Here is a 27,950-nt window from a genome sequence, read left to right on the forward strand (position 1 = left end):
TATTCTTTCTCTGTGGAACCTGAAGGCACTTTCAGAAATGGAAGAGTTTGGCAGCCTGGAGAGCGACATTGAGAGCTCAGCAAAGCGATGGAAAAGGTTTGTGGAGATGGAGGCACCAGAGAATGAGGTGTTCCCCATGGACTGGAAGAACAAGTCAGCCCTGCAGAAGCTGTGTGTGCTGCGCTGCCTGCGCCCTGACAGGATGACCTATGCCATCAGGTACCTGGTGGCCAGCACAGGGCCCTCCTGCAAGAGCCCCAAAGTGTCACCTCTCCAGCTGCAACCAGTGACTGTTCCCATCTCACAGGATGGTTCTATTTCTCCGTAGGAATTTTGTGGAAGAGAAAATGGGAAGCAAGTATGTGAAAGGAAGGAGCATTGATCTCTCTGAGGTGTACAAGGAGAGCAGCCCCTCCTCACCCCTGTTCTTTATCCTCTCCCCTGGTGTTGACCCACTGAAGGATGTGGAGGCACTGGGTGAGGCACTGCCCAGCCCAGACTGGCACCAGCCCTGCTGGCCAAGTGGCCAGAACTGCATGGACCCACTCAGTACTGATACTGACTGCAGACATTTCCCCTGCAGGCATGAGGCTGGGTTTCACCATTGACAATGGGAAGATCCACAACGTATCGCTGGGGCAAGGCCAGGAGGTTGTGGCAGAGCACGCCATGGAGGTGGCAGCTGCCGAGGGCCACTGGGTCATCTTGCAGGTGGGTGGGGGCAGTGGGGCACACCACAGGGCACACAGCCCTGATGGCAGCTGGGCACACCAGGGCACAGAGTCCTGCCAGCATCCAGGCACACTATGCAGGGTCACCCCGCTGGCGATGGCAGTGACACTGCCTGGGCTAGCTGGCTGTACCCAGCGCCTTCCCCTTGTGGAGCCACAGTAGGAATCAGGGTGGGGGGGGAAGCGAGATTCTCAAGGTCCAGAGAGTTTCTTTTGCAGAACATCCACCTAGTGGCCCGGTGGCTGGGCACACTGGAGAAGCTGGTGGAGCACCACAGCCTAGAAAGCCACCCCGAGTACCGACTGTTCATGAGCGCCGAGCCAGCCCCCAGCCCCGAGACGCACATCATCCCACAGGGGCTGCTGGACAACTCCATCAAGATCACCAGCGAGCCGCCGACAGGCATGCGTGCCAACCTGCACGGAGCCCTCGACCTCTTCACCCAGGTACCCCCGGTGCCACCCCCACCCTCCCACAGCTGCCTCCTCGAGCCCTTCTGGGCAGCAGGTACGGCTCATCCCCTCTCAGGGTTCCACAGGCTGAGCACATCAGGGGTGTCTCCGCTGCCAGGGACACTGCACCTGGAGCCAGCCCTTGCCAGGACATCCTCCTGGAGTGCCCAGAGTCCCCCTCTGGCAGGGATTTAGGGGTAACCAGAGCTGCCCAAGGTTTTCCAACACAGGGAAGTGCCAGGTTGCCAGTGCCTTTCCTGAGACTGAACCTGGAGCTGCTGCAGTTTTGCTATGAATAAGCTGTCTCAGCTGTCAGCAGAGCAATGGGGTGTGAATTCCTAAATCCTTCATAAACAAATGAGTGCAAAAATTACTAACTAGCAAATCATTAAAATACAATTGTGTGCCTTTTTTTTTCTAATGAACATTTTCAGTTCTCTTTTGCCTATGAATGTTCTTCACTAGAGGGGCATCTGACAGCAGTATTCAGCTGCAACCCACCCTCACTGTTCCTCTGCAGGAAACACTGGAGCAGTGCAGCAAAGAATCCGAGTTCAGGTGCATCCTGTTTGCCCTTTGCTACTTCCACGCAGCGGTGGCCGAGCGGCGCAGGTTCGGTACCCAGGGCTGGAACAGGTCGTACCCCTTTAACAACGGCGACCTGACCGTCTCCGTTAACGTCCTGCACAACTACCTGGAGGCCAACCCCAAGGTGAGGGACAACGAGGTGACTGCTCCTCAGCACAGCAAACACTGCAACAATTGGCCTTGCTTAGAACGTTCACCGGTTTGCAGCACAAACACCATCTCAGGAAGAAGCCCAGGGCCAGGAGCAGCTCCTCCCCTGCTCCTGCACACTCAGGCAGGGGAAGGGGACGAGTACTCTGCCTGACTGAGATGACTGAAAAAAGGCACCAGGCACCAGCCAGAGCAAGTGCCTGCCCTGGCCCACCTGCCGGCCCCAAGCCGTGCCTTGGTGGTTGGTGGGTGGTTCCACCTAAAAAGCAAAACCTGCTCCAAGAATGCAGGTGCAGTGAGCAGGGCTGAAGTCTCACCTTTAGACCTGCCCTCACAGATGAGATCAGTGCTAGTCGGAAAAAAGACAGGATTCAAACCACAGATGGCTGTGTTCATACTGGGACAAGGAGAAATCTGTGGGTGACCAAGAGGTACCCCTCTTCCCAAACCTCTGTGGGTCCAGGGACTATCATCTCCCTGCACAGGTCAATCCTGGAGCCACCACTCTGTGGCTGCATGGGGAACTCCTGGAGAGCCTCCTCGGAGTCCCAGATTGAGCCTCTCCCTGCAGGTACCTTGGGATGACCTCCGGTACCTCTTTGGGGAGATCATGTACGGGGGGCACATCACTGATGACTGGGACCGCCGGCTGTGCCGCACGTACCTGAGCGAGTATGTCCAGCCCGAGATGCTGGACGGGGACGTGTCCTTGGCTCCAGGGTTTATGATCCCTCCCCGCATGGATTACGAGGTAAGAAACTTTGCAATTGGCTGTAGAAAACCCCTGCTCTGGAAAAATACACATGAGTCCATGTTCCCTCTTGTTCACCAAGGGGAATGTAGGGACAGAGTGTCAGTCCTCTTGGGAATGTGCAGAATTGCTACAAAAGTAATTCCTGTGGTTGAGATGGAAAGGGAAAAACTTGGCTGAGACACAAGTTAAAGAAGAGCCTCTGTGCCCATGGGCAGGTGCTGTGAAGGGTCCCAAGAGTGATGACGGGTTCTCAAGGTTACAGGGAACTTTGGGCTCCTCTGCCTGCACTTCCAAGTTAACGCTGGCCCTGACCCTATGCTCAGGCCTACCACCAGTACATCGATGACAACCTGCCAGGAGAGAGCCCCCACCTGTATGGCCTGCACCCCAATGCAGAGATGGGTTTCCTGACCGTCACCTCAGACCGTCTCTTCCGCACAGTGCTGGAACTGCAGCCCAAGGAATCTGAGGCTGCTGGAGGCTCAGGTGTCTCCCGAGAGGAACAGGTGAGTCCAGTCCTGTCTCTTTATAGTAGAAATTAACTGATTTTTGTTTAAGGTGGGGGGAAATAATTACTGTGGGGAAAAAAAAAACCTCTTAAGGGTGACAACTGCGAGGCTAGAGATGGGAGGCAGATAGAGGTCTGGAGACAACTGAAAGAGCAGGCCCCATGGCAGGAAGGGATAAGAGAGGGTGGTGATTCCAGCCTAGCCACACTGTGGTCATCAGCCCAGGGATGGTGGAACACAGTGCAGAGAGAGCTGGCAGCATGCCCAGGAACCTCACCCCCGATGGGCCACTGGCAACATGTGGCTTACGTGGGACTCCTCAGCAGATGGAGCTGGCTGAGGAACCTCCATTCACAAAAGCAACTACTAAAAGAATGTTTTTTAGTCTTCTTCCTGACTGTCTGGACTTTACACTTGAATTTCACAGCCTCCATGGCCTCAGGTCTCTTACCTTGGCTATCAAAAAAGAACTACAGTTTTTAAGACCCAAGAGCAGTTAGTAACAGAATGGAGGATTAGTAACAGAGGAGGAGGTACAAAGAAAACACCAGCGCAGAAAAAGAAAAAAGTCTTACCAAGTTAATTAAATGGAAGCTGCAGCATTTTTCTCTGGGCAAGAGCAGTTTATGGCATTCCCATTTCAGGTGAAGTCAGTCCTGGATGAAATCATTGGGCAGCTGCCGGAGCCGTTCAACATGGAAGAGATGATGGCAAAGGCAAAGGAAAAAACCCCATACACTGTTGTAGCCCTCCAGGAATGTGAAAGGATGAACATCCTGACCAATGAGATCAGGCGCTCGCTGAAGGAGCTGGACCTGGGACTGCAGGTACACAGCAGGCCTGGATCATCTCCCAGTATTCCACAGCACTCTCTGCCTTTGCTGCAGCTCCCACCCATCAAACTGTGCCAGGTGCAGCCGGGCAGCCCCAGCCTTCTGCTCCCTGAGCCCACACACATCCCTCAGGCTGTCCCACCACTGGCTGCAGGTGACACTGCCTGGACTTTTCTCTTTTTCAAAGGGAGAGCTGACAATTACATCCGAGATGGAAGAGCTGTCAAACGCTCTCTTCTATGACAGCGTTCCAGAATCATGGACACGTTATGCCTACCCCTCCCTCCTCAGCTTGGCAAACTGGTATGCGGACCTGCTCCTGCGGATCAGGGTGAGCAGAGTGTGTGTAACTGTCAGAGCTTGGGGTGCCCCAGGACTCTCCCCACCAGTGCACTGGTTTATTGGTAACTGGTTTATTTCTCAGTGTCAATTTAACCAGCCTGAAATACCTGAAAAGGGCTGTTACTCCAGGAATGGGAGCACAAGTCTGACCAGGGTTCCCATTACAGTACATCACCGTAGAAGCTCCCCCCCATTACAACTCTGAGTGTCCCACAAAAATATTCATAAAACTGGCTTTGTTAAAAAGTAACAGCAGTATTTTCTGCACTATGAATTCAGGGTTTCAGCTTCATTGCTGCAGGGGAATCTGCTGCTTATTCCTCCCATACCACCTCCAGCCAGTCTCCTTTCTGCAAGATCAGCTGAAGCTTGGGTTATGCACAGCAAAGCATCAGCTCTGTCACTGTCCTGCAGCTCACAGCACACTCTCCACCCTAAGGGACTCTGCTGGTTTATTTTCCAGGAACTGGAAGTCTGGTCAACAGATTTTGTGCTGCCTGCAACAGTGTGGCTGGCAGGATTCTTCAACCCCCAGTCCTTCCTCACAGCCATCATGCAGTCCACAGCCAGGAAAAAGCAGTGGCCACTGGATAAGATGTGTCTGGCAGTGGATGTGACCAAGAAAACCCGTGAGGAAATAACATTTCCCCCTAGAGAAGGCTCCTACGTGCACGGGCTGTTCATGGAAGGTAAAACCTGCACCTCTGAGGTGTTTCAGACACGGAGCAGGCCCAGCTCAGCACGTGTCCCTTGTGCAGCCGAGCAGTGTCAGCACTTGCTGGCCGGTCTGCTCTGCCCGCGCTGGCGGCAGCCCAGAGCAGGGAGCCCTGGGTCCATCTGGGTCCATCTGGGTCCAGGCTCAGCCGCCAGCTGAGGGCAGCACTGCCTGGATCACACAGCCTTTCCAAACCAGAAATGTGTGTTTTAGCAATTTAGGCTCCAGCCCATGAACCCTGTGACTCCTGGAGCTACAGGGCTCTTGTGAATACATATGTTCTCAAGCATAGCTGATGCTCGAGTAAGACAAATTGAGAAACTTAAATCCACGGTAATTACTGCTAATGAGAGGGAAGGAGGCAGTTCAGCAAAGCAGCTGAAAGGTCCACTTAGACAAAAGCAGAGAGCACATGGGACAGCATGTGACAGATCCCACCATGGCCAGTTCACCTTGAACTCTGCAATTCCCACATAAAGCCATGCTGAAGGGAGGGGTGGGGACAGAATTTATTCAGACATCCCACACACAGTAAGGCAAATGCAGTCCTGGGTCACAGTGAGATGAGAACATGTCAGACTACCACCACCGAGCCACTCCACCCAACCTTAACCTCTGAGCTCCCAGCCATGAGTAGCTGTGAAGAAAGGCCCTTGGGGAGCAGCCTGCAGCGGTATCAGGGTCCCCTGACACCTGTGGCCCCTGCAGGTGCACGCTGGGACGTCCCCTCGGGCTCCATCGCCGACGCGCGCATGAAGGAGCTGACGCCCGAGATGCCGGTCATCCTGCTCAGAGCCATCCCCGTGGACCGCATGGACACCATCAACGTCTACGAATGTCCCGTCTACAAGACACGGATGCGAGGGCCCACCTACGTCTGGACCTTCAACCTGAAGACAAAAGAAAAAGCAGCCAAGTGGGTCCTGGCTGGTGTGGCTCTGCTCCTAGAGGCCTAGTTTTTAATGGCAATGGGAAACAGCAGTACTTGTAAGAACTTCCAAGTTGTGTAACTCAGTCTATGTTTGATTGTACCAGAACCATTTTAGCAAAGTATCAATAAAACCAGTGCTGGGAGCGCTGCCGTGTGGAGCCTGCTCTCGCAGCACACGGGGTTCTCAGGGCCAATACTGGTTTTCCACTGGTGGTTTCTGACGTGGTGCTGCTGGTGAGCCAGACCACCGTGGGAAGCCAGACAGAACAACTGCACACAAGTGGCCTGACTCCTTTCCCCCTTCTGGCTCTCCATCTCCCACAGCTCCTTGTGTGATGGCTCAGTGCAAACTGAGCAGAAACTCCTCACGCTCCTGCATGGAGGATCTGTCTGCTGGAGCAGACAGGAGAAGAAAGGTGCAGATTTGGTCCAGTTCACCCACAGCCCAGAGAAGGTCCAGCTGCAAACAGGTTCCTCTCTGAAGCATGTTATTTCTATTTCTAGGGTACAGAACCTACTCAACGTTTTCTTCACAACAAATAATTTGTATCAGCAGTAATACACTTTAAGGTGAGTAGATCTGGCGAGGCTGGTCCTTTTGGCATAAAACAATTCACCAAATTCCCATCCTGTGAAATATTTGAACAATTAGTTCTAAAATACAGTTACCTCAAACTTCCCTCACAGCTCACAGTCAGACAAGCACCAAGAGCAGACACAGACAGCAGCTCATTTCTTTATAGAGCAACAGTATTTATAATCAGTTACGACTGAGTTTCACACTTACCATCAGCTTTTTTCAAGTGCCAGATATCCTGCTTGTGCCAGTGCCAGATCAGAAACCCTTGCTCACACCCTACCTTGCACTCCCATACCTTTTTACCTGGCTTCCAAACACCTTCTCTGCAGGATGTTATGGTTCAAGCCTCCTACTTCCAGCAAGAAACATCCCAAACCCACACCAGCACTAAAAGTCTTCTCCTGCCCTTTCACAACTCATGAAAGACATTTGTAACATATCTGAAGTGAAGGAGCCAGGCAAACCCTGCTGAGGGGTGGCTGTCATTAGATAAGTAAAGAGATGTGGGAACACGCAGCACCCCGGCACACAGTGCCAGCTGCACAGACTGTGCCCAGCACAGGAACAGGCAGGAGTGATGGCCTGAAGCTCACAAGGGGTCAAGTCACAGGGCAGTGGAACCATCAGGAACTCCAGGACACCACAAACAGAAAAGCAAAACCAACTGTTAACCAACACTAGAGGGGCAAAGCAAAGCCCTGACTGGATACAAAGATAAAACATTTAAAGTATTCCAGCAATGCTTCCTATTGGCTGGTCAAAACAGCACAAACACTGCCTCTCTCTGCAAAACTCTGAAATGGACATTTCAGAAAGGGAGTTTTATTTCCATGCATGGAAAATACCACTGTATGGGTTCTCTGCCAATGGCCCTTCCAGAAATTCTACTAGACAAAACCCAGTCAGGACCTGAGCACTGAGCACAGTTCATGGCAGCCAGTACCCTAGAAGAATCGAGAGGTTCCTGGTTTTCTCCACATCATCTGCATGTCCATGAGCTAATGGTTGAAATCTTTTTTTCATGACAGAGCACTGCAGCTATTCACTACAGTCAGTGCAATATAATTCCCCACAATGGCAGCAAACTCACCCAAAGCAGCAAATTTTCTTCTTTCAAAAGAAATTCTTGATCAAAGGTGTCACCAGCTTCACCCACAGTTTCACATAACGACTTGGCTGCTCAAACGTTGATGTTGAGACCACACCTGAGCAGAGGTAAAGCTGCTCTTGCTCCTGAACAGGGGAAGAAACATAATCTCAGTAAATCCCAAGTGTTAATTTACATAATGGTCTTTCAGAGAAGCAATTCTCAGATAAAGCTAACCAGGGATCTTGCCATAAGAATGCACCATTTCTCCTCAAGAATTTGCAATTAAAACTCTACAGAGAACAAGGGTAGAGGGTTTTGCCTTTTTGTGCTCCACAGCTGCATGAGCTGAGCTTCAGTTTCAGAAAACTCCTCAAGGCCAGGCTGTAATTGCCAGAAAAGGAAACCTCACCCAAACCTCCTGGGACTGGCTTATGCAGCTCTTTCTAGACACAGCTCAGGCGCCGTGTTTACAGATGAATGTGCAGTCGTGATCTCAGCTAAATTACCAGAAACACTTGGGCCCCCACAGTGTGCACCCAACTGCTGAGGGAGGAAATGAACCACCCTTCTGATAACACGCGCACAGCACGTGAGAGCGATGCTTTGATCACAGGTAAGTGGAGCTTTTAGCACAGACAGTCAGGTTTCAGGATCTGCAGGCAAACAAGGAGCAGAACAGCTCCTGGAAGTTTCTTCATCACCTTTTTTTATAATCGAAGTTGTCACAAACAGCAGAATGCTGCACTATTTAAATTCAGGGTGGAACAGGGAAGCAGGAACCACGTACTGGAAAGTAACACCAAAAAGATGAACCAAGATATTAATCTGCCAATTCACTCTAATTTGAGAGCCTTCCAATACTCTAAGAACTATAGTCAGCCCTGCTGTGAGGATTCTGCTCCATGACCATCCATTATGGTGAGATCTGAGCACCAGGAGCAAGGCCAGTTCCCTGAATCAATCTCAGTTCATTCACAGAAGCACCCAAAGACACCCAGACCACTCCCATTTCTTCCCAAATCTCAGCACACACTTTTAAAATGGAACTGAACATTACATAGGCAAAGTGATTTCATGGCAGCATCCCAGGAATGGATTAAGTCTTCTAAAAAAGACCACAGAAAGTAAACACACAGCCCATCTCAGAATCAGCTTCCAGCAATAGGGAATGGTTTAAAGCCCTTTGAATGAGATCACTGCAGCCCTGTGTGAGAAAATTCCTTTGTGTCACATTTCCATTGATTTTCCCCTTCCATTAGAAACAAGCAGAGGCAAGATATGAATTGAAATACTCAAGCAACTCTTCCAGTAATAGAATTGTTTTTGATTAGATACACTCTGACTCATCCCAGGGAAGAGCCCTGATGCAAGAGGGCAATTCCCATTGATCCTGCAGACAACTCTGCCAGCACCTGCCTCACACAGAGCATTTCTGAGGTCTCCAAGTCACACAGCGGCACCAAACATCTGCTTTGAAACAGAACACTGCAGGAGAAATTACTTGGGACAGTCAGTTCCAGCAGAAGATTCAGTCAAGACAGCTGGAGAACCAGGCAGGATTCAGAGCAGCAGCAGAACTGCTGAGCATTACAAGCTGCCTAATTAAAAACAGCACAGAAAAACCCTGGGACATTGGATATCAAAGCACTTAAACATGTTTGTGTCAAGATTATATAATGTCATATTATTATTCAAGATAAGGATTTTATCATAGAACTTCATGGGCATCCCAGCCAGTCCAGAAACCCTTTCCAGTCCAAGCTCAGACACTCCAAGGGCCCGGCCTCATTACCCCAGAACCTGCCATGCCCTGGGTAATTGCTTAAATGCTGGGGTTAAGGCTCAGAGGTGCAGCATGGCTAGTGAGCAGAGGAGTCAGCAGGTCCTCCAAAGGCTCTGTGCACATGCAGCCCTGAGCACTCCTGGTACCCGAGGTCACTGGGGACACACATTCCTTCCCGTTACTGCCTCATTTCCCAGCACTGGGTCCTTGCAGCAGGCAGCTCATCAATAGCGACTTCACTGACAGCTCCTCAGGACTCCCCAAGCTGCTCCAGCAGCTTCTGAGTTATTGCAGCTGGAGGTTTTTATTGCCACTGCGTCCTCAGCATTCCCTGTGAGACCCAGAAGTACAAGATCCCCACTGCATTCCCGGAATCTGCTGCTTACCTGATGGAGCTGCTGCTGCAAGGCTTTATTTTCTGTCACTATTGCAACCTGAGCTTCCAAGTCACGATGAACTGATCGATACCCAAAATTTGGAGAGCCAATCAGGGTCAGGCAGGGCAGGTCGCTCCCTGCCAGGTACAGCCAGAGGCCTACAGGAAAAATGAGGAAGAGAGGCAGCATGACAGCCAAGGGAGAGGCCAGGGTGGGCTCACCTGGTCCCTCCACTCAGAGTGAATTAAATGCTTTAAATGTGGATTACAGACACTGTATAGGAGCTTGAGAGCAGAGAGCAGCCTAGCAGGACCTGCAGGGCTGCTCTGCTGTGTGTGCAGTGTGTACCATGTGTGGGGTGTGTGCTTCGTGTGCCATGTGTGGGGTGTGTGGGGTGCCCTGGCACAGCCCAAATCTGAGTGTTTTGACTGGAATTGTGGTACCCCCAGTGCACCCCTGGAATGCACAGCCCCAAAACAACTCAGAGCAAGTCCTGTCACTGCCTAAGAGGCTGTTTTGCACCACTGTGAATTCAGAAATGCTCAGAGAAGATAAACAGGTTTCCAGGGAAGGAGCCAGCCCCAAAATCCCAGCCAGACAGGCTAAGTCTGTCCAGCCTGTCCCAGGGCCAGGGATCAACCCCCATCCCAGGACCATGACATGAAGAGGCATCTCCCAGCTCTGGCAGGTGAATTCACATGCCACTCTGAAGTGATACAGATGAGAAGTGCAAATTATTTCACTTCCTCACTTCCAGAGGAGCCAGCAAGGATGAGATCAGACTCTTGCCAGGGCACCTGGCCCCCACTGCCACTCACCAACATAGCTGCCACAGCTCTGCCAGTACAGAGAGCAGGACAGAGCCCAGGACAGATTTTCAAGGGAAAGATGGAAACATCACATTATTCTCAAGCACACCACTGCAGCAGGGCAAGAAGAAACAGCCACGGGAGAATCAGGACTGCTGCCAAGGAGAGGCTGTGTGGTCACTCTGCACAAATGGAGCCAGAGAGCCTTTGCTCTCCTCAGCAGAGCCCTGGGTGAGTCCCTGGTAGAGGCTTATCCCCATGGCTGGTCTCACACAGACTGCAACAAAGAACCCGTAGCATAAAAACCACCTCGGCCTTAAAATAGCAGCAGGTTTCCCAACTCAGCCCCAGAGCAGTTCCAAGAATGCCTTGAGTAAGACACTGCCGATTCACTGCCAGTTCCTGTAAGCTCCTCCCCGCCCCCACAGCACACACTGACAGAGCTGGCACTGCCCTAATGCCACAGCACCTCCAGCCCCAACAGGCTCAGCCCACCACAGCGGGGCTGGACAGCCCACCACGGGCCCATGGCACAAGGTTTTGTCACATTCTGCCACCAAACAGGACCCTGCCAGGGGCTGTCTGGTGCCTGCCAGCTAAAGGCTGGACCTCTGCCCAAGCAGCAGCATGAGGAACAGATTCCTTGCCTTCCCAAGTGTCCTGTGGCAGTCTCACAGCCTTTACAAGTCTCTGGTTTCATGGCCATCTGGCAGGATCTGCTCAAACAGTGACTCACCTTCCAGCAAGAGGAAGCACAGCTTCCCAGTGCCAGTCAATAGAAGTGATAGGGTTTATCTCACAGCACACAGCCACCTGCCCAGCACCCTGCCACCACAACGTGCTTGGAAGGGACCCTGATCCCAAGGGATGTACCCCTGTCACCCCCAACACCACACCCAGGGAAGCGGCAGGTAGGCTTTGGGATGTCACACCAGGACAGCTGCTGGCAGTCCTGCTCAGACATGTACCCCATCTGTGCAGAGCTCTGCTACACCTGCATGGGCACCCAGGAGAGACACTCCTGGGAGCACCACTTGATATCGTGCATGCAGATACAAACATGTTAAGGGGACCAGGAGGAGCATGCAGCACAGCCCCAGTGTTTGGGGAACCCATGGAAGACTCAAGGGTGTCTCATGTCTCAGCCCAGAGAGGAAGCACCAACAGGCACTGTTTGCTGCTGGGAATCTCATGTCCTCAGCCAGGAGCTAAGCTCCATGTGCTCCTTGTGCACATGCCCTTCACATCTCCAAGGCTTCCTCCCTTCCCTCTTCTGTCCTTGTCCTCTCTGCCACACCACATGACTCCTGCAAAAGGAAATGGAGTGAGTCTAATGTGTGCCAAGGGCAGAGCATGCCAGAAGAGGAGCTGCACATGACCCTCCCAGCACTCTGAAGGGGGATGGAAACAAGGCAGCAAATGTCTCCAGCTGTCCCTCCTGCTACGCTCTGGAGCTGCTGAACTCCAAGCCCTGCATCCCTTCCCAAGCAAACACCACACAGCACAGAGCCCAAAGCACCGTCCCACAAGGCCTGGCTGGCCGAAACAGGACCGGTAACCATCTGCACTTTGGTAGCTGGGAAAAGCAGCCCTCGTTTCTGGGCTCAGTTTATGCCAAACCACATCCCACTGGGAGTTAGCAGTGCTCAACGAAGGCAGAACCTGGGAACCACAGATCGCTCGAGCACGTGCATCCTGAAAGACACAGGACACCCCAGGCAAGCAGGCAGGGCCCTCCCTCGTGCTGCCCTGTGGGAGATAAGGGTTTTCCCTGCACTCCCAGTCATGCTGGGGAGGAGCACTCTGAGATCTGTCATTTCAACACAGGCACCCAGGGATTTTCGACAGTCGAGAGAAGGCTGACTCGGCAGCTTTCCCTCCCCACCACCTCTGAGCTCCCTCTGAGCACCCCTGTGAGAAGCAGGGGGATGGAGCCATTCCTACTAACAGCTCTCCTCAAAACGGGAATGGCTGGAGTGCCAGTGTTGTAATCACAGCCCAAACACTCCAGCTGAAGCACCCTGCTGAGCCTGTGGGAGCTGGGCACAGTATCCAGCAGGAATCCAGGGGCTCTCACAGAAGACCTCAAAGGTGGAGTTCATTAACTCAATGCATGTTAGCCAATATTCCTTCCTCAGCCCCTTGCCCTCTGGCTGCCCTGACTCCCATAAGCACATGCTGCACCTCCTCACACTGCATCCCCTGTGAGCTGGGAATGGGAGCTGGTGCAAATCCCCCAGCACTCACATTGTCCCCACACAGACCTGCTGGGAAGGCCCCGGGAGCAGCTCCCTTCCAGCACCTGCCCCCGACACCGCTGCAGGGTCCCCAGCAGAGTCAGCACTCCTGCCTGCTGAAACCAGCCCAAGGGATACAAGAAACTGCACCAGGCACTGACTGCATCATAAACACATCCAGATGCTTCCTTTCCTTCACATCACCTTTCTCATCCCGACAGTGCTTCAGTGCCACCACAGGGACAGCTCTCACATCATCCCTGTGCCTGTATTGAACCAAAGGCAAAGGCAAGTGATTCAAACCCTCCAGGTTTACACAAGCTCATTGTTTGAACCTTGGAGGAGTGTTTTGAAGGTTAAGGCCAGACTGGCACCCAGCCAGCCCCTTACTCCTTTTGCAATCCAAATGCACAGCTCTCACCCACCTCTGACCAAGACCCATTGGGATTAAGGGCACCTTACCTTTGGCATGGAACGTCCACCCAGCACGGGAGTACTCCTGAAGCTGCACTCTCTCCTGCTGCTGCAGGCAGCAGACCTCACTGTAAAACTGCTGTTCAATGTAAACATAGGCAGCAGGGATGGCACCAGCCACCCCTTTGGCACCAAAAAACCCATTGACCTCTGGCGAGGCCAGGAGGATCCGGTACTCGGCCCTTGTGCCCAGGATGAGGTCCATGTAGGCCTGTGTCAAGTTGAAGTAGCCAGTGGTGAGGTATATCCTGGCATCCCGCTCAGCCTCTGTCAGGAGTGTCTCTGTGACCATCTCATCTATTTGAATCCCAAAAGGTTTCATTTGGATTAAGGGATAGATCCAGGTGTCAGGTTCTGGTTTTAGACTCCCAGATGCCTGAGAGCCTTGCTGGGGTAAGAGGGAGCTGCCTGGCTGGCTGCCGTGGAAAGTCTTTGCATGAAGGAGCTCTTGCCGTGTGCGGGCAGAGTTGATGACCTCCATGACCCTCCGCTTGGCAATCTCACAGTAAGCCACTTTGTCTCCTGCAGGAAAAGTCATAGAGATGTGTCTGAGGTCTACAGGCACAAAGCTACGTGTCACCTCTGTCACCAGGATACAAGAACAAACAGAAGCCAACACAGAGTGCACATGACTCTCTATCTTAAGGCCCAAACCAGCTGTTTCAAGAGCTACGTTACAGAAGAGAAATGCTCAGCAATTGGCAGCGGCCTGAAAAAAAAAATCCTCTGAGAAAGGAAAGGACGAGGGCAAGGCTACACTGACAACCAATAATGAGCTGGAACACACAAATAAACTCCCACCCCCAGCCTGAACTTACATCACCCAGCAGTGCAAGGCCAGGACAAAAACTGATGACTGGCCTATCACTGCCGTTCTCTGCCCAATTTTATGCTTGCTCCCAGTCTTCCTGAACTGATTCCCATTTGATTCCCAGAACAAACTCTACTACAAAAGATTAATTACCAACAACAGCAGCACATTCAGAAACCCTTCAGAATATGCACACCCAGAGCACCTGGAATTGCAGCTAATATCAGAAAAACTTCCTAAAGGACTGAAGTTCTTGTTTAAGGCCAAAAGCAGCACATTTATAAGGCAGCACTGAGACTGTTTCAGAGTTACTTCCAGTCTCTGCATGCCCTGTCAAATCAGCCTATGACAGCCATTGTGCTGGGAAAACTCCAATAGACCCAGTTCTGAAACTCAATCAATCTTGATTATAGTACTGGATGGCTCAAAACAGGACATCCCACAGTCTGAATAATGGTCAGACACCCAGCAATTCCCACACTGATGGAGTCTAAGTCATCCTTAAACCTTGGCTGTCACTCCTCTCCTCTGGATCCCATTACTCAACCAGGTGAGACAGTTCCCTCCTACCCTGGTAAGGGTGTACCATTCCCTCCATCATCTGGACTGTATCATCCTGCTGTAACTGCAGGGACACATCCCCAATCGCGTCCACAAGCTCCGTGAAGAAGTCTGCAATCTCGGGAGAGTCCCGCAGCAAGACATAGCGGTCTTGACGATTGGTGAAGTACAGATCACTCAGGTTTGCACTGAAGAGAAAGGGAAGAGACAGGTTCAGAGCACAGACACAAAATTCTCAGTCTCCCAGGTCAGGCTACAGGCCTCGCTCTGGGATAGCTGCACTAAAGCACAAATTGGCCATTTCCTTCAGAATCTTGAAATATTTTTCCCATTAAGAAAGGCTCGCTTTCATCTGAGAATCTCATGTGCAGGAACTGTGGTTGCTCTCCCATCTCAGAAGAGCACTGATAGGATCATGATGGAGTCCACATGTTCAGACAACTCTGGCAGTACAGACACCCTGCCCAAAGGCCAGTGAAACGACCGCACCAAGGCCAGACACAGCCAGACTCACCCACTCAGGATCACGTTGTCATCGAAGAGATAGACCTTGATGTGCTGTAGCCCAATGGTCTCATTGAAACGCTCTGGAATCAGGAGCCGGAGAAGTCCACGCAGGTTTGGGGTGTGGAAGAGGGACACGCGGACTTGCTCGGGAAATCGCTGCAGCAATGGGATCAGCATTGTTCGAGAATTCTTCCTGCCTGGGAAAGAAAGGTAGTTTCACACAAAGATCACACAGAACAGACACATCATGACACAGCTCTTCAGCTGGTTACAGGGTGAGCACCCCTCCCATCCACTGGCACTTCACATGTTTTCCTTTTTTCTTTGTTTTTTTTGGATCACTTTTATTTGTACTATGTCAATATTGGAAATGACATTCAGAATCAGTCACAGGGCAGGTCTGACACTTTTCAAGGTTCTAAACCAAGCCTCACCAGCACTAGTAACACATCTACAAGAGTCGCTACAGATGACCACAGGTTCCTGATTCAGTGTGCTGCTGCTGCTTCCAAAAATCCCCATTCTCCTTTCAAAATGAAAATGTAAGTGAGCATGAAGGGTAAGGGCAAATGCACTAACAAATGAACCAAGCAAGACTACACAAGTTGCACAGAGTAGTTTGGCCCTTCTTCCTCCTACCACCTACTTTTGGAAGAAAAGCTGTTCAACTTGAAGATTTTCTGGGAATATGCAGTTCTGGAATACAAAAGGCCAATCCTGAAATGTGCATGCTTTACGCAAGTAGGTCCAATTGGCCAAGATACCCACTCTGAAAAGAACTGTCTCTCATAAAATCAGGCTCTGACAAAAGCAATGAGCAGCAATTCCTACCCCGGGAACCCCTGGTGTAGTCAAGGAGAATGGAAACTCTGAGGTCGGATGAGCCTTTTGCTTGCAGTGATTTCTCCAGTGCTTCTTCTAAGCAATACACCTGTAGAGAGAGTTCTCTTCTCATTACAAAAGCAAATACACTTCCCAAGGGAAGTGCTCAGCAGCAGGGGACCCTGGCCAAGACAGCTCCCACACCCTAGTGCAAGTCCTTCCTCCTTGTGCCTAGCACAGCCAGTTCAGCCTAAAGCCACAGATCAAAGGGCCTCAGTTTTACATGTCCACATTCTTCAGGTCTCACAAGAGCAATTAATGTTCACAGAAAAGTCCCAATATCATTCTCAAATCACAGTCTTGCATCACCAAAGACAAACATTGACAGGAATTCACTGCATTTTTATTATTTAACTACAAGGTTGTTTGCTACATGCAAATTCAAATCCTATGTGCAAGCCCAGACAAAGCTGGGCATAAATCCTATGCAGGCTCCATCCATCTTTACTCTGCCAGGGCATTTGCTTCCTAACATCAGAACCTGGCCAAAGCCAGGCTTCCTCCTCAAGCCCTTGGGCAAAAATGCTTTTGTTTCCAGAGGAAAGAACAAAAAAAAGGCAAATACCATGAATCAAAGCTGGCCTCAGTCTCAAATGCAGCAGCAAATCAATCCTTCATCTGTGTCCTGCACCTGGATCACCAAGCACAGCACCCACACCTACAGCTCAAATCCCATCCAAGAAAAATGTCAAGGAAAGATAGATTCCCATGACCTGAGTTTTACAAAGCCCCCCCCCGCCCCGCCAAGCACTCTGAACAGCAGGCCAGTCCCTTCTGACAGGTCCAGGCTAACTATCCTGAAGAAGTGCAGCAGCAGCAGTTCCCTGGCTCTATACCAGACCTCAACCAGAAGCATGGTTCCCTTCCACATCCCTCCCCTGCATTCCCTTCTTGGCGTTCCCAAACCCTTCCACACTCACCAGCTCCTGCTCAAGGAGTCCTGTTCCCAGGTACAATGAGGCCATCACCATCCGCTGCTTGGCTGCTTTTATCTGCACCTGGGAGCAGCAAAAAACAAGCTCAGTTTCACACGGGGTGTTTGGTCCTGAGGAGCCATCAGCCCAGACCTGGCAGTGCTGCACTCCCCGGGAGGATAACTTCAGCCACATCTCCGCTCTGGCTCCCTGGCCTTGAGGAAGGAAAGGTAACACATAGACAGTGGTGACGTAAAACACACAGAGCTATGTGGAGCCACAGCAGCACCACTGTTGCATCTAAAATTCAAGAAAGAAACTAGTGCTTTCTGAGAAACTGAAGAGCACACTCCCTGCAGCTAAACATATTCCATACAAGAGCAGTTATCAGGCAGCAGCTGCAAAACTGGGATTGTATCAAAACCATTCCTACAACTTGCAGCCCACACCTTACCTTCAAGAGCTCATAGAATTCCGCCGGGGATGAAAGCACCTTGACATGCGAGCTGGAGATCCCAAACTCTGGGACCAGATTCCTAATCCACTGGAACCTGTGTGCTCCTTCTGGACAGAGGGTACACGGTGGGGCTGTGATCACTGGAACAGGAGGGGTGAGTAGTGGGGCTAGAAGGAGCCATGATGACCTGTGCAAAGAAAGATGGAGAAATTCTTTGTAGTGAAACTTTTGCTTCCCAGCAAGACTCCAAGCAGGCAAAGGAAGAGCTGCAGCCAGGGCCAATACATGGCAGGGATCCACAATGGCAAGAATGCCTTTCCCTGTCCATAATCTGATCTGGATCACCAAAGCCAAATGTAGAAACAGAGAGACACAGGCAAAATATGGGAGAACAGATCTGAACATCACCAGCTCCTCCCCTGAGCTGGCATGGAGATGAGGGGAAACAGCTACTTCATCAGGACTACACGGGAAGGGAAGGAGGCCAGGAGCTGCAGAAAATGAGAGTGTGGATGCTCAGGTGTCTGGCAGTGCTGTGCTGGTATAACCTGTACCTGCAACCAGCCACTTCTGAATTATCTCCATCACACACACATCAGCCAGCACTCCCTTCATGTCAAGCTTTGGTCTCAGCTGGGCTGAAGTTCATGTTTCAAGTTTAAAGATCACACTGCTTTAAAGAGAAAAATGCCTCCACCCCTCAATCTTATCCAAAAATAGATCTACAGCAAAAAAGGTGGCCAAGTGCAAGCCCCAGCAAAGGCAGAGCAATCACACCCCAAGAAGGACCCACAAAAGGAGCAACTATGTCCCAGCAGAAATGCACCAAGCGCCACAACAGGGATCCATCCCCCTCCAGCAACGCACAAGAAAGGGTCACAACTTCCCCTGCAAATCTCACAAAAGGGGAGGTTTCCACACGTTCCCTGTGAGGAAGACAGGAGGAAACTCATTCTTCAAAAATAAATTTCTGAAGAAATTTAATTTCTTTGAAGTCACTTTGGGAAGAAACCAGCTTACTGCCAGCATCACACAGCGGGTGACAGGAAGCAAGCAGCAACTTCTCCTCTCCAAGGTTTCACACATGCAAATCCATCCAGTCATAGAATAACAACACCCCCCCTGCCCCCCCTCCCCCAGGAGTCTGTTCGCATGACAAAACCACATTTCAGCACAATTAGCAGCAGCAGCTCCCATGAGATCCAGGAATCCATGAGCAAGGGACTGGACTGCATCCCTGAACCCACACAAACCATCCCAGTCTGCAAACCCCACTCATGGGAGCCACACTTCTTGGGATGGAACCAGGGTGGCTGTCTTACCCTGAGGACCACTAGGTCCTCGGGCCAGCAAGCAGCCACCGTCCTGTGGCCCATCCTGATGATTCCACCATCACCACATACCAAGAGGAAACCTGATCACGACCATTACCAGAATTTGTTACGAGGAACTTCTGGCTTTTTACCACAATCCAGAGCCCAAATGAACACAGATTCCAGGAAGATGATTTCACTCATCTGGTTCATGATACAGCCCTGGATCTTCACAAGGTTTCCAAACATCCTTACAAGGAAACCAGTTCATAGTGGCGTTTCCTGTAAAATCCATGAGTTTGTCACTGACTATTCGTGAACACCGAAATCTGAGTCAGTCAGTGCAGGAACTCCTGGGACAGTGGGTTTTAGCAGATCATGTGGACCTGGCACAGCCTGAATACCCAGAAGTGACAGAGATCACCAGCACAGGTTGTTAAAAACAATGCAAATATCCCCTAAAAGGTGCAGAAAAAGCTAAAGGAGAACAGAGACATGAGAAATACCACTTTTCAGGCACATTCTCCTAAGTCTCCACAGAACCTGAGCACAACCTTCATACACCTTTGCTCACCTCAAGTCTCACAGGCCACACATAGAGCAGATTCCCACTGTTCCATCTCTGCAAGGGAACATGACACACAGAGCTACAGGAATTCACACTGGATCCAAAAACACAGGATCCACCAAATGCTCAGCCCACAGAGAAGTGGCATTGTTGGGCTCTAATCCAGCCCCGCAGGTCACAAACATCCTCTGGAATTATTCCCAGGGAGAAAGCAGTGGCAAATTTTATGTATTTTACAATAACAATCAACAGAGAAGAATACTGTCCTCATTGTCTCATTGGCCAACCCAATTACTCTTCCAGAAGCCAGACCAGTGGCCAAGCAGACACTTTCCAGAAACATGATTCCCAGAAGGCATTTTCTAGCAAGGAACTCTGAGTCCAATTGCACCTGCCTCCCTGCCTGAGGCCCTGTATCAGCCTGCCTGGAGCCAGGGGCAGCTCTGAGGGCAACTCTGAAGGCTGCAGGCAGCGACGGATTGAGCTTGGAGCATCTGGACTCTGACAGGAACATTTGGAGGAACATCAACCTGCAGCACTATTTGGTTTGATTCAGATTAATTTTGCACAGGTCAATTTATCCTCACTAATTGCATCCTCCAGATTTTTCACTCCCTAAGTAATTTACAGTGTGTCAACACTGTTTGGTCTTTCAACCCAATAGTGAAATTTACACCTTATTCAGCGTTGAGAGCCTATGGCTTTTAGAATTATCAAATAAATCCATATTTTGCTCCAGCCACAGAGCCATTGACAGAGCAACCGGCTCCCAGAGCACCGGCTTCTACCCACCAGCGACTGACACCAGCTCAGTGACTACCCGATACAACCTTTCCTTGCAACTACGCACACACAACTATGAGAAACCATGTAACATTATGAAGAAATCATCAAAATTCCACACTGTGACAAAACAGGCTTCAGAGGAACAGAAAATGAACTAGGGGGGAGCCCTTTCCACGTACTTCACATCACTGAGTTAACCAGAAAGAGAAAACGGAATCAAAAGGAACTACCTCAGAACCCCTCTGAATAAAAAGATTTACCCTAAATAGCAACAACGGATTTTTTGGGGTGTGTTCTTTTTTTTTTTTTTTTTTTTTTTTTTTAATGTAGGTCTGGTACAGAAACTCACAATGCAGCTGAAACTCCTATTCACTGTAAAACCTCATCTTCAGAGCTGAGGTGAAGTGAAACTTCAGGATACGGTGTTGTCCTTTCACCACTCACCCATCAGCACACGGGGGGATCTACAGTGCTGCTATGTGAACTCAGTGATTGCTTTCCAGGGCTCAGCCGAATGTATCTGCCCTAAGAACACTGGCGAGACCAAAAGAGATGCGTGGCAAGAATTTCCTTGGTGTGAGCAGGAACACAGACTGATGACCCACCTCCCCCAGGACCGCGGTGACAGCACTGTCCCCGGTGAGAGCCGCCGGGCACAGCGTGGCTGCCGCTCCCGTCTCCCTGCCCGAGGGGGCCGGCACCTGTTCAGGCCCCGTCCCGCGGGGCACCTCGCCCCCGCCACCGCGGGCCCGGGCGGGCTGAGCCGAACACCCAAACCCGGCCCGACTGCTGAGCCGTGACAGCCGCGGGGCGCCCGGCCCTGGGGACAAAGCGATGCCGGCCAGCACTTGGTGACAGTGAGAGGCAAGGAAATGGGAAAGGAAGGGGAAATAACGCTCAGCTGTTGTCCCGAGGGCGATCGGACAGTGGGGCGAGCTACAGGGGTCTGCGAGAGCAGAGCCGAACCCGACTCCCAACCCCTGCCTGGGGGTACCGGGCCGCCCTTTTACCCCTGCGCGGCTTTTCCAAGGGGCTGGGCCGGGCCGGAAAGGGGAAGCGGCAAGCGGGGGATGCCCCGGTAACGCGACACCGACTGCGGGGGCGGCCGAGGGCTCCCGCTGCCTCACAGCCCCGGGAGAGCCGGCGGGGTCCCGGCCGGTCCTTACCTGCGGGCGCGGCGGTCACGACCGCGGGAGAAGCGGTCGGAGAGGCGGCCGAGCAGCGCGGCCAGGCCGAGGCGGCCCCGCGGCAGCCAGGCCGAGAGGCGCCCCCACAGCGCCGCGCCGCCCGCCGCCATCGCCCGCGCTTTCCGCTTCCGCGCTGCCATGGCGACGCCGCCTTCCGCTTCCGCGCCGCTGCCGCGCCTCGCCCCGCCCGGGCCCGACCCGCGGCTCCGGGAGCCCCGCGGCCCGGCCGCGTGGCGTGTCCGCTGTTCCCCGCCTTCCCGCCCGGCCTGCTAGCGCGGCTTGGGAGGGTCCGGGAGGAGCTCAGGAAGGGCTCGTTGTCCGGCGGCGCCGCGCAGGGGCTCTCCTGGTCCGCACACGTGGGACGGGCTCACGCGGAGCCAGATCGCCTGCCCGGCAATGTCACGGGCGTTCGCCACCCCGCCGGGCACGGCAGAGTCCGGGGACCGCGGGTCACCCCTCCAGGTCCCGAAACGAGGAGCCGGTCCCACCGGAGAGCCCCGGAGCCGCGTCGTGCCTGTCCCGTCCCTCCCCCGCTATCTCTGCCCGCCCCGGCAACGCTCCAGGGCTCGTTTGCATTTCAGAGCAGCCGGTCCGCCGGCGCCGATTCCCAGAACTGCCGCACTGGGTTGGTCTCTGCCGGGCAGCGGCCGCTCCTGGGAGGCAAATTAAACTGTTTAAAATAAAACCCACGGGCAGGGCTCGGGCTGTGTGCGAGCTCGGAAGCAAAAACTGCCAAACGGGTGAGAAGGGGAGCTCCGGCGCCGCTCCTTCCGACGGGCACCGTCCTCACCGGGACTCCGGGGCGGAGCGGGCGGCCTCGGTCCTGCCGGAGCCCCACCAGCCCCCACGGCCCCGCGGACCGGCCAAAGCCCCAACCGCGCGGAGCGTTCCGGAGCTCCCGCAACCACCGCCGCCCGAAGCGGCGCTGGGGCGCGGGGATCGAACGGCTGCGGAGCCGGGAGCCCCTGCACAGCCCCGGGTGCGGATTCCTCCTTGTCTCCAGTCCGAGGGTACCCCGCGGGTCCCCCAGGAAGCGCAGCCGAGGCTGACGGCAGCCTTGCACGTTGGCCTGGAAGTCGGGGCTGGCAACTTGGGAACGTGGGACCGGCACCCCCACTCCGGTGTATCCCCGGTGTATCCCCCATCAGCCGAGCCCAAACTCCTCGTCAGGGCGACCCCGCGGCCCGGCTGCCCCCGCAGAGGTGGGGGACGGCGAAGGCCGCCGAGGGGCCGGACCGGGACTCTCCGTTTCTCCGCAGGCCGAGGGGCGGGGGCAGCCGCCCTGCCCAGAATGGGCTGCCGGGGCCGGAGGGGCCAGACCGGGGGCCCGGGGCTGGCGGAGCAGGGGCTGGCGGGGCGCCGGGGGGCCGGGCCGGGCGGGGCGCGGGCGGTGCCGCCGCGTTACAAGAAGCCGCGCAGTTCCAGGAACCCGAGGGCGGGCGTTGCGCCTGCTATAAGAGACCGCCCCGGGCCGCCTCGGCAGCTTCGCCGCCGCGCACCGGCCCCGCTCCGCCGCCGAGATCGGCTCCCGCGCCCCAGGTACGGCTGCGGGAGGGAGTTCAGGAGAGGACGGGCGGGACAGCGGGAATGCCGGGACCTTCGTGGGGGGAGATCGCCGAGGACCGGGGATGCCCAGGGAAGGGGATCGCCGGAGATGTTGGTATCTCAGCGGTGGCCTGGGGTAACGATGTGCCCCCGGCCGTAAGAGAGCAGGAGCCCATCAGGAGTGCTGCTCCTAGAGAAGGGAAAGAGCGGGAGACCGCAGGTGTGCCCGTGCTCCCGGGAAGGAAGAGCTGGGGACGGGAGTGCCGGTGTCGCGAGAGGTCAGTCACCGGGAAACGGGGGCTGCCGGTTCGCCCGGGAAGGGAGAGGCAGGGATGAGTGCTGCCGATTCCCAGGAAGAGAGAGCCGGGCAGGGGGACTGCCGGCTTTTCTGGGAATGAGAGCTGGGGAAGGGGATTGCCGGGAACCGGCAGCGCTGTTGCTGAGGCAGGATAACAGCCAGGGGCTCGGGGTGTAGGTGTTCCCGGGAAGGGAGAGTCGGGGACCGGAATGCCGGGACTCACCGCTCTCTCTGCCGCAGGTGATGGTGTAGCAACGGCTGCTGCTGGCAGCAGCATCCAGAGCACACGAAGCTGGCTCCCTGCGCCATGGTCACCCACAGCAAGTTCCCCGCCGCCGGGATGAGTCGCCCCCTCGACACCAGCCTGCGCCTCAAGACGTTCAGCTCCAAGAGCGAGTACCAGCTGGTGGTGAACACCGTACGCAAGCTGCAGGAGAGCGGCTTCTACTGGAGCACGGTGACAGGTGGTGAGGCCAACCTGCTGCTGAGCACCGAGCCAGCTGGCACCTTCCTCATCAGGGACAGCTCAGACCAGAGGCACTTCTTCACCCTCAGTGTCAAGACAGAGTCGGGCACCAAGAACCTGCGCATCCAGTGTGAGGGCGGCAGCTTCTCCCTGCAGAGTGATCCCCACAGCAGCCAGCCCGTGCCCCGCTTTGACTGCGTGCTCAAGCTGGTCCATCACTACATGCCACCCACACCCTGCACCGTGCCTGAGCAGCCTGGGGGGGCCCTGCACCCCAAGCGCACCTACTACATCTACTCAGGCGGTGAGAAGATCCCCCTGGTGCTGAGCCGCCCTCTCTCCTCTAGTGTCTCCACCCTGCAGCACCTCTGCCGCAAGACCGTCAACGGGCACCTGGATTCCTATGAGAAGATGACTCAGCTGCCAGCCCCCATCAAGGAGTTCCTGGACCAGTACGATGCCCCTCTCTAAGGGGCCAGTGGAGCAAGGTTTCATGCTACAAGCACAAGAGCAGGGGACAGGCACAACACCCCACCGGCACCGGCAGGGCATGCTGAGTCTCTCCATCCGGGAAGGAGAAAGGAGGAACTGGGGCAAGCTGCCAGGGGCTCAGGGCTGTGGCCAGCATAGCTGGGCACCCTTGCTGCTGGGGGGACTCCTCATCAAGCGTGACACCTCCTCCCCACGGGGAAGAAGATGGCTCCAACCAGACTGTGGATGTTACAGTGAACCCATTGGCAAAGCCCCTGTGGGCTTGGGCAGCCAGGACAGCTCCCATAGCATGGGGGAATGTGCACCCCACCAGCCCCATCCTGGGGTGTCCTGGTGAGAGCCCCTTCCACCCTCAGAAATGGAAAACACTGGAGCCCAGGAGTGCCTGATCACTTTTCCTCAGTTTTAAGGGGAAGGTGGTTTTTTTTCCCATACTGTACCACTTGCTGCCTCCTTGTGGGTGAAAGCTCCTTTCACATCAAGCCCCAGACTAAGAGGTCGATGCCTTTGCCCCACGTTGCCATTTTCCAGGGGACTAAGCCTTAATATCCCCCCTGCCCCGTGGTCTGGGTTAGTGCACGTCAGCTGGTGACGTGACAGCTGTGCAGTGAGGGTCCTGCTGATGTGCTGTGAAGCTGGAGAGGAAGTGTCACATACCGATGCTGCTGAGTCCCACACAACCACATCTGCAGGATCACCCCGAGGACACTGGGCCCTTACTCCCTACAGTCACACCCCACCTCTGCTCGGCCATTCCTGCAGACCCCGGCTGTGCTGCTCTGCAGGGCACCAATTCCCACAGGAACACAGCAGGACGATCCCCTGGAGTGTGTCATCTCGTGAGTGCTTTTCTGCGTTCGCCCAGAGAAGTGGTTGGGTTTTCTGGCTTTTTTAAGTTTTTATTCTTATTTTTTTAACCAAAGGGATGTTTACAGGCCAACGTGAATCACTGTCTTTTATAAAGATTCCATCTTCACCTCCAGCCTTGAGGGCTGAGCAAAACAATGCTTGAAAATTCAACCAAAACCAAACTCAGATGAAACTTTGCACATATTTATATTTATATTCAGAAAGAAAACGTTTCCATAATTTATAATAAAGAGCACTATTTTTTAATGAAAACCATCAGATTTGGTTTGATTTCTCTCTCGCACCCCTGAGGCTGCTTGGCCCCGGCACAATGCTGGGATGTGTTTACACCACGTAAGCACCGTTTCCTGGAGCCACTGTCCACGCCGGGTGATCCAGCCACGGTGACATCCTGCCACGGTGACTCAGCCCGGGTGCGTAAGCTCTGCCCCAGCACTCAGGTATGTCTGAGCCCTGCGACGTCGCTCCATCTGCCAAGCCATGAGGATGGGATCTGCTCCTGGCTCACACACATGGTGCAACCACGGGACAGCAGACATGGCCCTGGGCACAGGAGGGGCCGAGCTGGTGGCCAAGGCTGGCCTGTGGCACAGCCCCAGTGCAGTCCTCATGCAGGGCTGAGCAAGTCCTGCCTTCCCCCAGTCCTGTTTTGGCACATGCCAGGGTGAGGAGCTGCAGGAGCAGGGTACTTTGAGGCATGAGACATGGGTCAGAAAGGGTCCGCAGGTGCTCCCTCTGGGAGTGTAGTAGGCTCAGAGTAGGAGGTGCCAAGATACTGCTCACCCCCACAGCACAGAGAGAAATGCTCTGTCCTGTGCAGAACCCCAGCTGGGCACAGATGCCCAAGGCAGAGGAGAGGATTAAGTTCTCCTGGGGATGTCCTTGCCCCCAGAAGCACCTGTCCTCCACTGCTAGGGGCATGAAGTATGTGTGGGAATAAACCTGCAGCTGCGACTGGCTGGTGTGCAGTGCAGTGCCTGGCTGAAGAGTTGAATGCAAGGATGTGGGTGATCCCCTGGGAGCAGGTCAGCCCCCCAGAACTTCCCCAGAGCCCCTGCCTGTGAGGAGCAAGCAGTGCCCAGGTGCTTTGTGCCCAGGCCCCAGAGTGCAATCTCCACACTGTAGGTATTATGCCTGGCATCATGAGCAGTGCTCCTGCCCCGCCAGGGAACCCCAGCTGCTGGGAAAAGGATTTCCTTAGGAATCAGCCTGGACCAGAGGGATGGTGAGTGTGCCGGTCCAGGCTGTGGGCATGGCACAGTCCCAGTGACTATTTTGGGGCCACTACGTGTGGCTGTGGCACGCGTGCTGCTGGAAGTGCCATGGCCTGCCCAGGCACCCACTACAGCTATGCAAGGAATGTCCATACGCACGGGTGGCTGCCTGCCAGGCCCTGCCAAGGCACATCCCTGAGTTTAGAGCTCCCAGCAGCACCGGTGACACCCGGCCCATGCCAGTGATGGGGTGGGAGCAGTGCTGCAGGCGCAGCAGCCCCCAGCTGGCAGGAGCATTACCACTCCCCCAGGCAGAATGAGGCGAATCAGGGGATGAAAATCAGGGCCCTGGGGGTTTATGAGAACACCCAGCCCTCCCGGCAGAGCAAGGGGTTCACAGGACTTCATGGTGGGGCAGAGTGGGAAGTTGCCCCCAGCTGCCCACAGTGACCCTACCCATGTCCTCCCAGCCAGACCCCAGCCTTCCCATCTCTGTGGGAACAGCCCCAGCTTCTTCACTTCCCAGAAGGGCCCTGGCATTGCCGACCAAGGGCCTCTTCCCTCGCGGTGCTGCAACTCGTGGCTGAATCAAGAATCCGGGAAGCTCCGCCAGCCCTGTGGGTTTCTTGGAATAAAGCCAAGCTCGCGGCAGCAGTGACGCGGCAGCCGGCGGGCAAATCCCTGCTGAAGGTTTCACAAACCTCTCTGCTCCAGAGCAGCTGAGCGGACTTGGCCCTGCATTTCGTAAGCAGCCTATCAAACATGTCCCACAGCCAGTTCCCCTCTGCCCTTCACCAGGGCTGGGGGTAGCTGAGGTCCCTCTGGGAGGGTTCCTGGATGGGCAAGATGTTATCAGGGTGATCAGACCCTGTCACCGTGTGATGGTGCCAGGAGCCAGCCGAGAATTTGCACAGGGCTCCAGAAGCAGGGCTGGGACTTCGGCATCCTGCGGCTCTCCACATCCCAGATCTCCTGGGGCTGGGCACCAAGCAGCACCAGCAGAACAAAGTGCAGCTGTAAGTGCACGCCCCCGGTACTATCAGTTCCTCCATGCTGTGATGGTGGCCATGCAGAGCAGGGTGAGGGCAGCAGGCCCAATGAGAGCCCGACAAGGTGCTGTGGCACAGAAGGGTGGTCAGGCAGGAACAGGTTACTGTCCCGCAGCCCCTGTAATGCTCCGTCCTGCCTCAGCCTGGCCTCCCCCATGGGTTGCAGGGTAGCCACCAAGGCTTCCCATCACACTGCTGGCTCATTACTGGCACAAGAAGGAAGTGTCCACCGGGATGGTGAACCTGAACTCTGTGGGGTCAGGGGTGCAGGAAACCTGCTCTGGTGTGTAACCAGCCTCTGCAGAGCCAAAACAGGAAACCACCGCAGCCGGAGATTGCTGCGGGCATAGCAGCAGAGGGCTCGGTCAGCACCGCAGCTCTGCTGTGGCTACACCAACCATGCAGAAAATCCATCTGGTCACAGAGAAGGAGGGCAGACCCATGAAGGCTCCCTCACCCCACACTGGCACCCCAAGGAAGGTGGCAGTGGACACAGCACCAGAGGTCCCTGAGGCAGCAGAGCCAGGCAGCGAGTTTGCCATGAACACCCTGACCTCGCGGCACTCCCTTCACGCACTTCTTCCTGCTTGGCTCTGCAGCGCCAGGACATTCCCACATCTACCACCGTTTCCCAGTAGAATGCAGGAAAGGGCTGTGCAGCAGCTGGGAACTTA

General features: G+C 54.2%; 3 protein-coding genes across 3 annotated transcripts in view; 2 read left to right on the forward strand and 1 right to left on the reverse strand.

Moving 5' to 3' along the window:
- Positions 1-6,147, forward strand: part of DNAH17 (dynein axonemal heavy chain 17) — a 32,764-nt gene extending 26,617 nt beyond the window's left edge. The window contains exons 69-79 of the mRNA XM_072937012.1: positions 26-219; positions 329-477; positions 584-711; positions 951-1,178; positions 1,705-1,896; positions 2,494-2,673; positions 3,000-3,182; positions 3,830-4,012; positions 4,206-4,349; positions 4,824-5,049; positions 5,784-6,147. Of these exons, the coding sequence (XP_072793113.1) occupies positions 26-219; positions 329-477; positions 584-711; positions 951-1,178; positions 1,705-1,896; positions 2,494-2,673; positions 3,000-3,182; positions 3,830-4,012; positions 4,206-4,349; positions 4,824-5,049; positions 5,784-6,031 (2,055 nt within the window). The 3' untranslated portion in view covers positions 6,032-6,147. The remainder of the gene's footprint in view (positions 1-25; positions 220-328; positions 478-583; positions 712-950; positions 1,179-1,704; positions 1,897-2,493; positions 2,674-2,999; positions 3,183-3,829; positions 4,013-4,205; positions 4,350-4,823; positions 5,050-5,783) is intronic.
- PGS1 (phosphatidylglycerophosphate synthase 1) lies at positions 5,561-22,416 on the reverse strand. The gene is made up of 10 exons (XM_002193103.7): positions 21,322-22,416; positions 17,486-17,675; positions 17,038-17,115; positions 16,067-16,166; positions 15,243-15,432; positions 14,738-14,916; positions 13,345-13,878; positions 9,846-9,994; positions 7,677-7,819; positions 5,561-5,965 (listed from the first exon to the last, which is right to left on the reverse strand). The coding sequence occupies exons 1-9, from the start codon at positions 21,480-21,482 to the stop codon at positions 7,700-7,702; spliced, it is 1,701 nt and encodes a 566-aa protein (XP_002193139.1). The 5' UTR covers positions 21,483-22,416; the 3' UTR covers positions 5,561-5,965; positions 7,677-7,699.
- Positions 22,417-22,744: 328 nt separating this feature from the next.
- SOCS3 (suppressor of cytokine signaling 3) lies at positions 22,745-25,265 on the forward strand. The gene is made up of 2 exons (XM_002196529.7): positions 22,745-22,881; positions 23,426-25,265. The coding sequence occupies exon 2, from the start codon at positions 23,493-23,495 to the stop codon at positions 24,120-24,122; it is 630 nt and encodes a 209-aa protein (XP_002196565.1). The 5' UTR covers positions 22,745-22,881; positions 23,426-23,492; the 3' UTR covers positions 24,123-25,265.
- Positions 25,266-27,950: the final 2,685 nt, after the last annotated feature.

The sequence above is a fragment of the Taeniopygia guttata genome, chromosome 18 (assembly GCF_048771995.1).
Source record: "Taeniopygia guttata chromosome 18, bTaeGut7.mat, whole genome shotgun sequence".
In the NCBI taxonomy this organism is placed as follows: domain Eukaryota; kingdom Metazoa; phylum Chordata; class Aves; order Passeriformes; family Estrildidae; genus Taeniopygia; species Taeniopygia guttata.

Bases quoted from the DNA above. Each gene is read 5' to 3' on its own strand.
- PGS1 (XM_002193103.7), bottom strand. From the start codon at position 21,482: ATGGCAGCGCGGAAGCGGAAAGCGCGGGCGATGGCGGCGGGCGGCGCG. The intron at 9,995-13,344 runs GTAAGGTGCCCT...TTTTTCCTGTAG, and splicing joins GTGGACGTTCCATGCCAAAG to GCCTCTGGCTGTACCTGGCA. The intron at 7,820-9,845 runs GTAAGCAGCAGA...TCCCCTGTTCAG, and splicing joins TGCAGCAGCAGCTCCATCAG to GAGCAAGAGCAGCTTTACCT.
- SOCS3 (XM_002196529.7), top strand. From the start codon at position 23,493: ATGGTCACCCACAGCAAGTTCCCCGCCGCCGGGATGAGTCGCCCCCTC.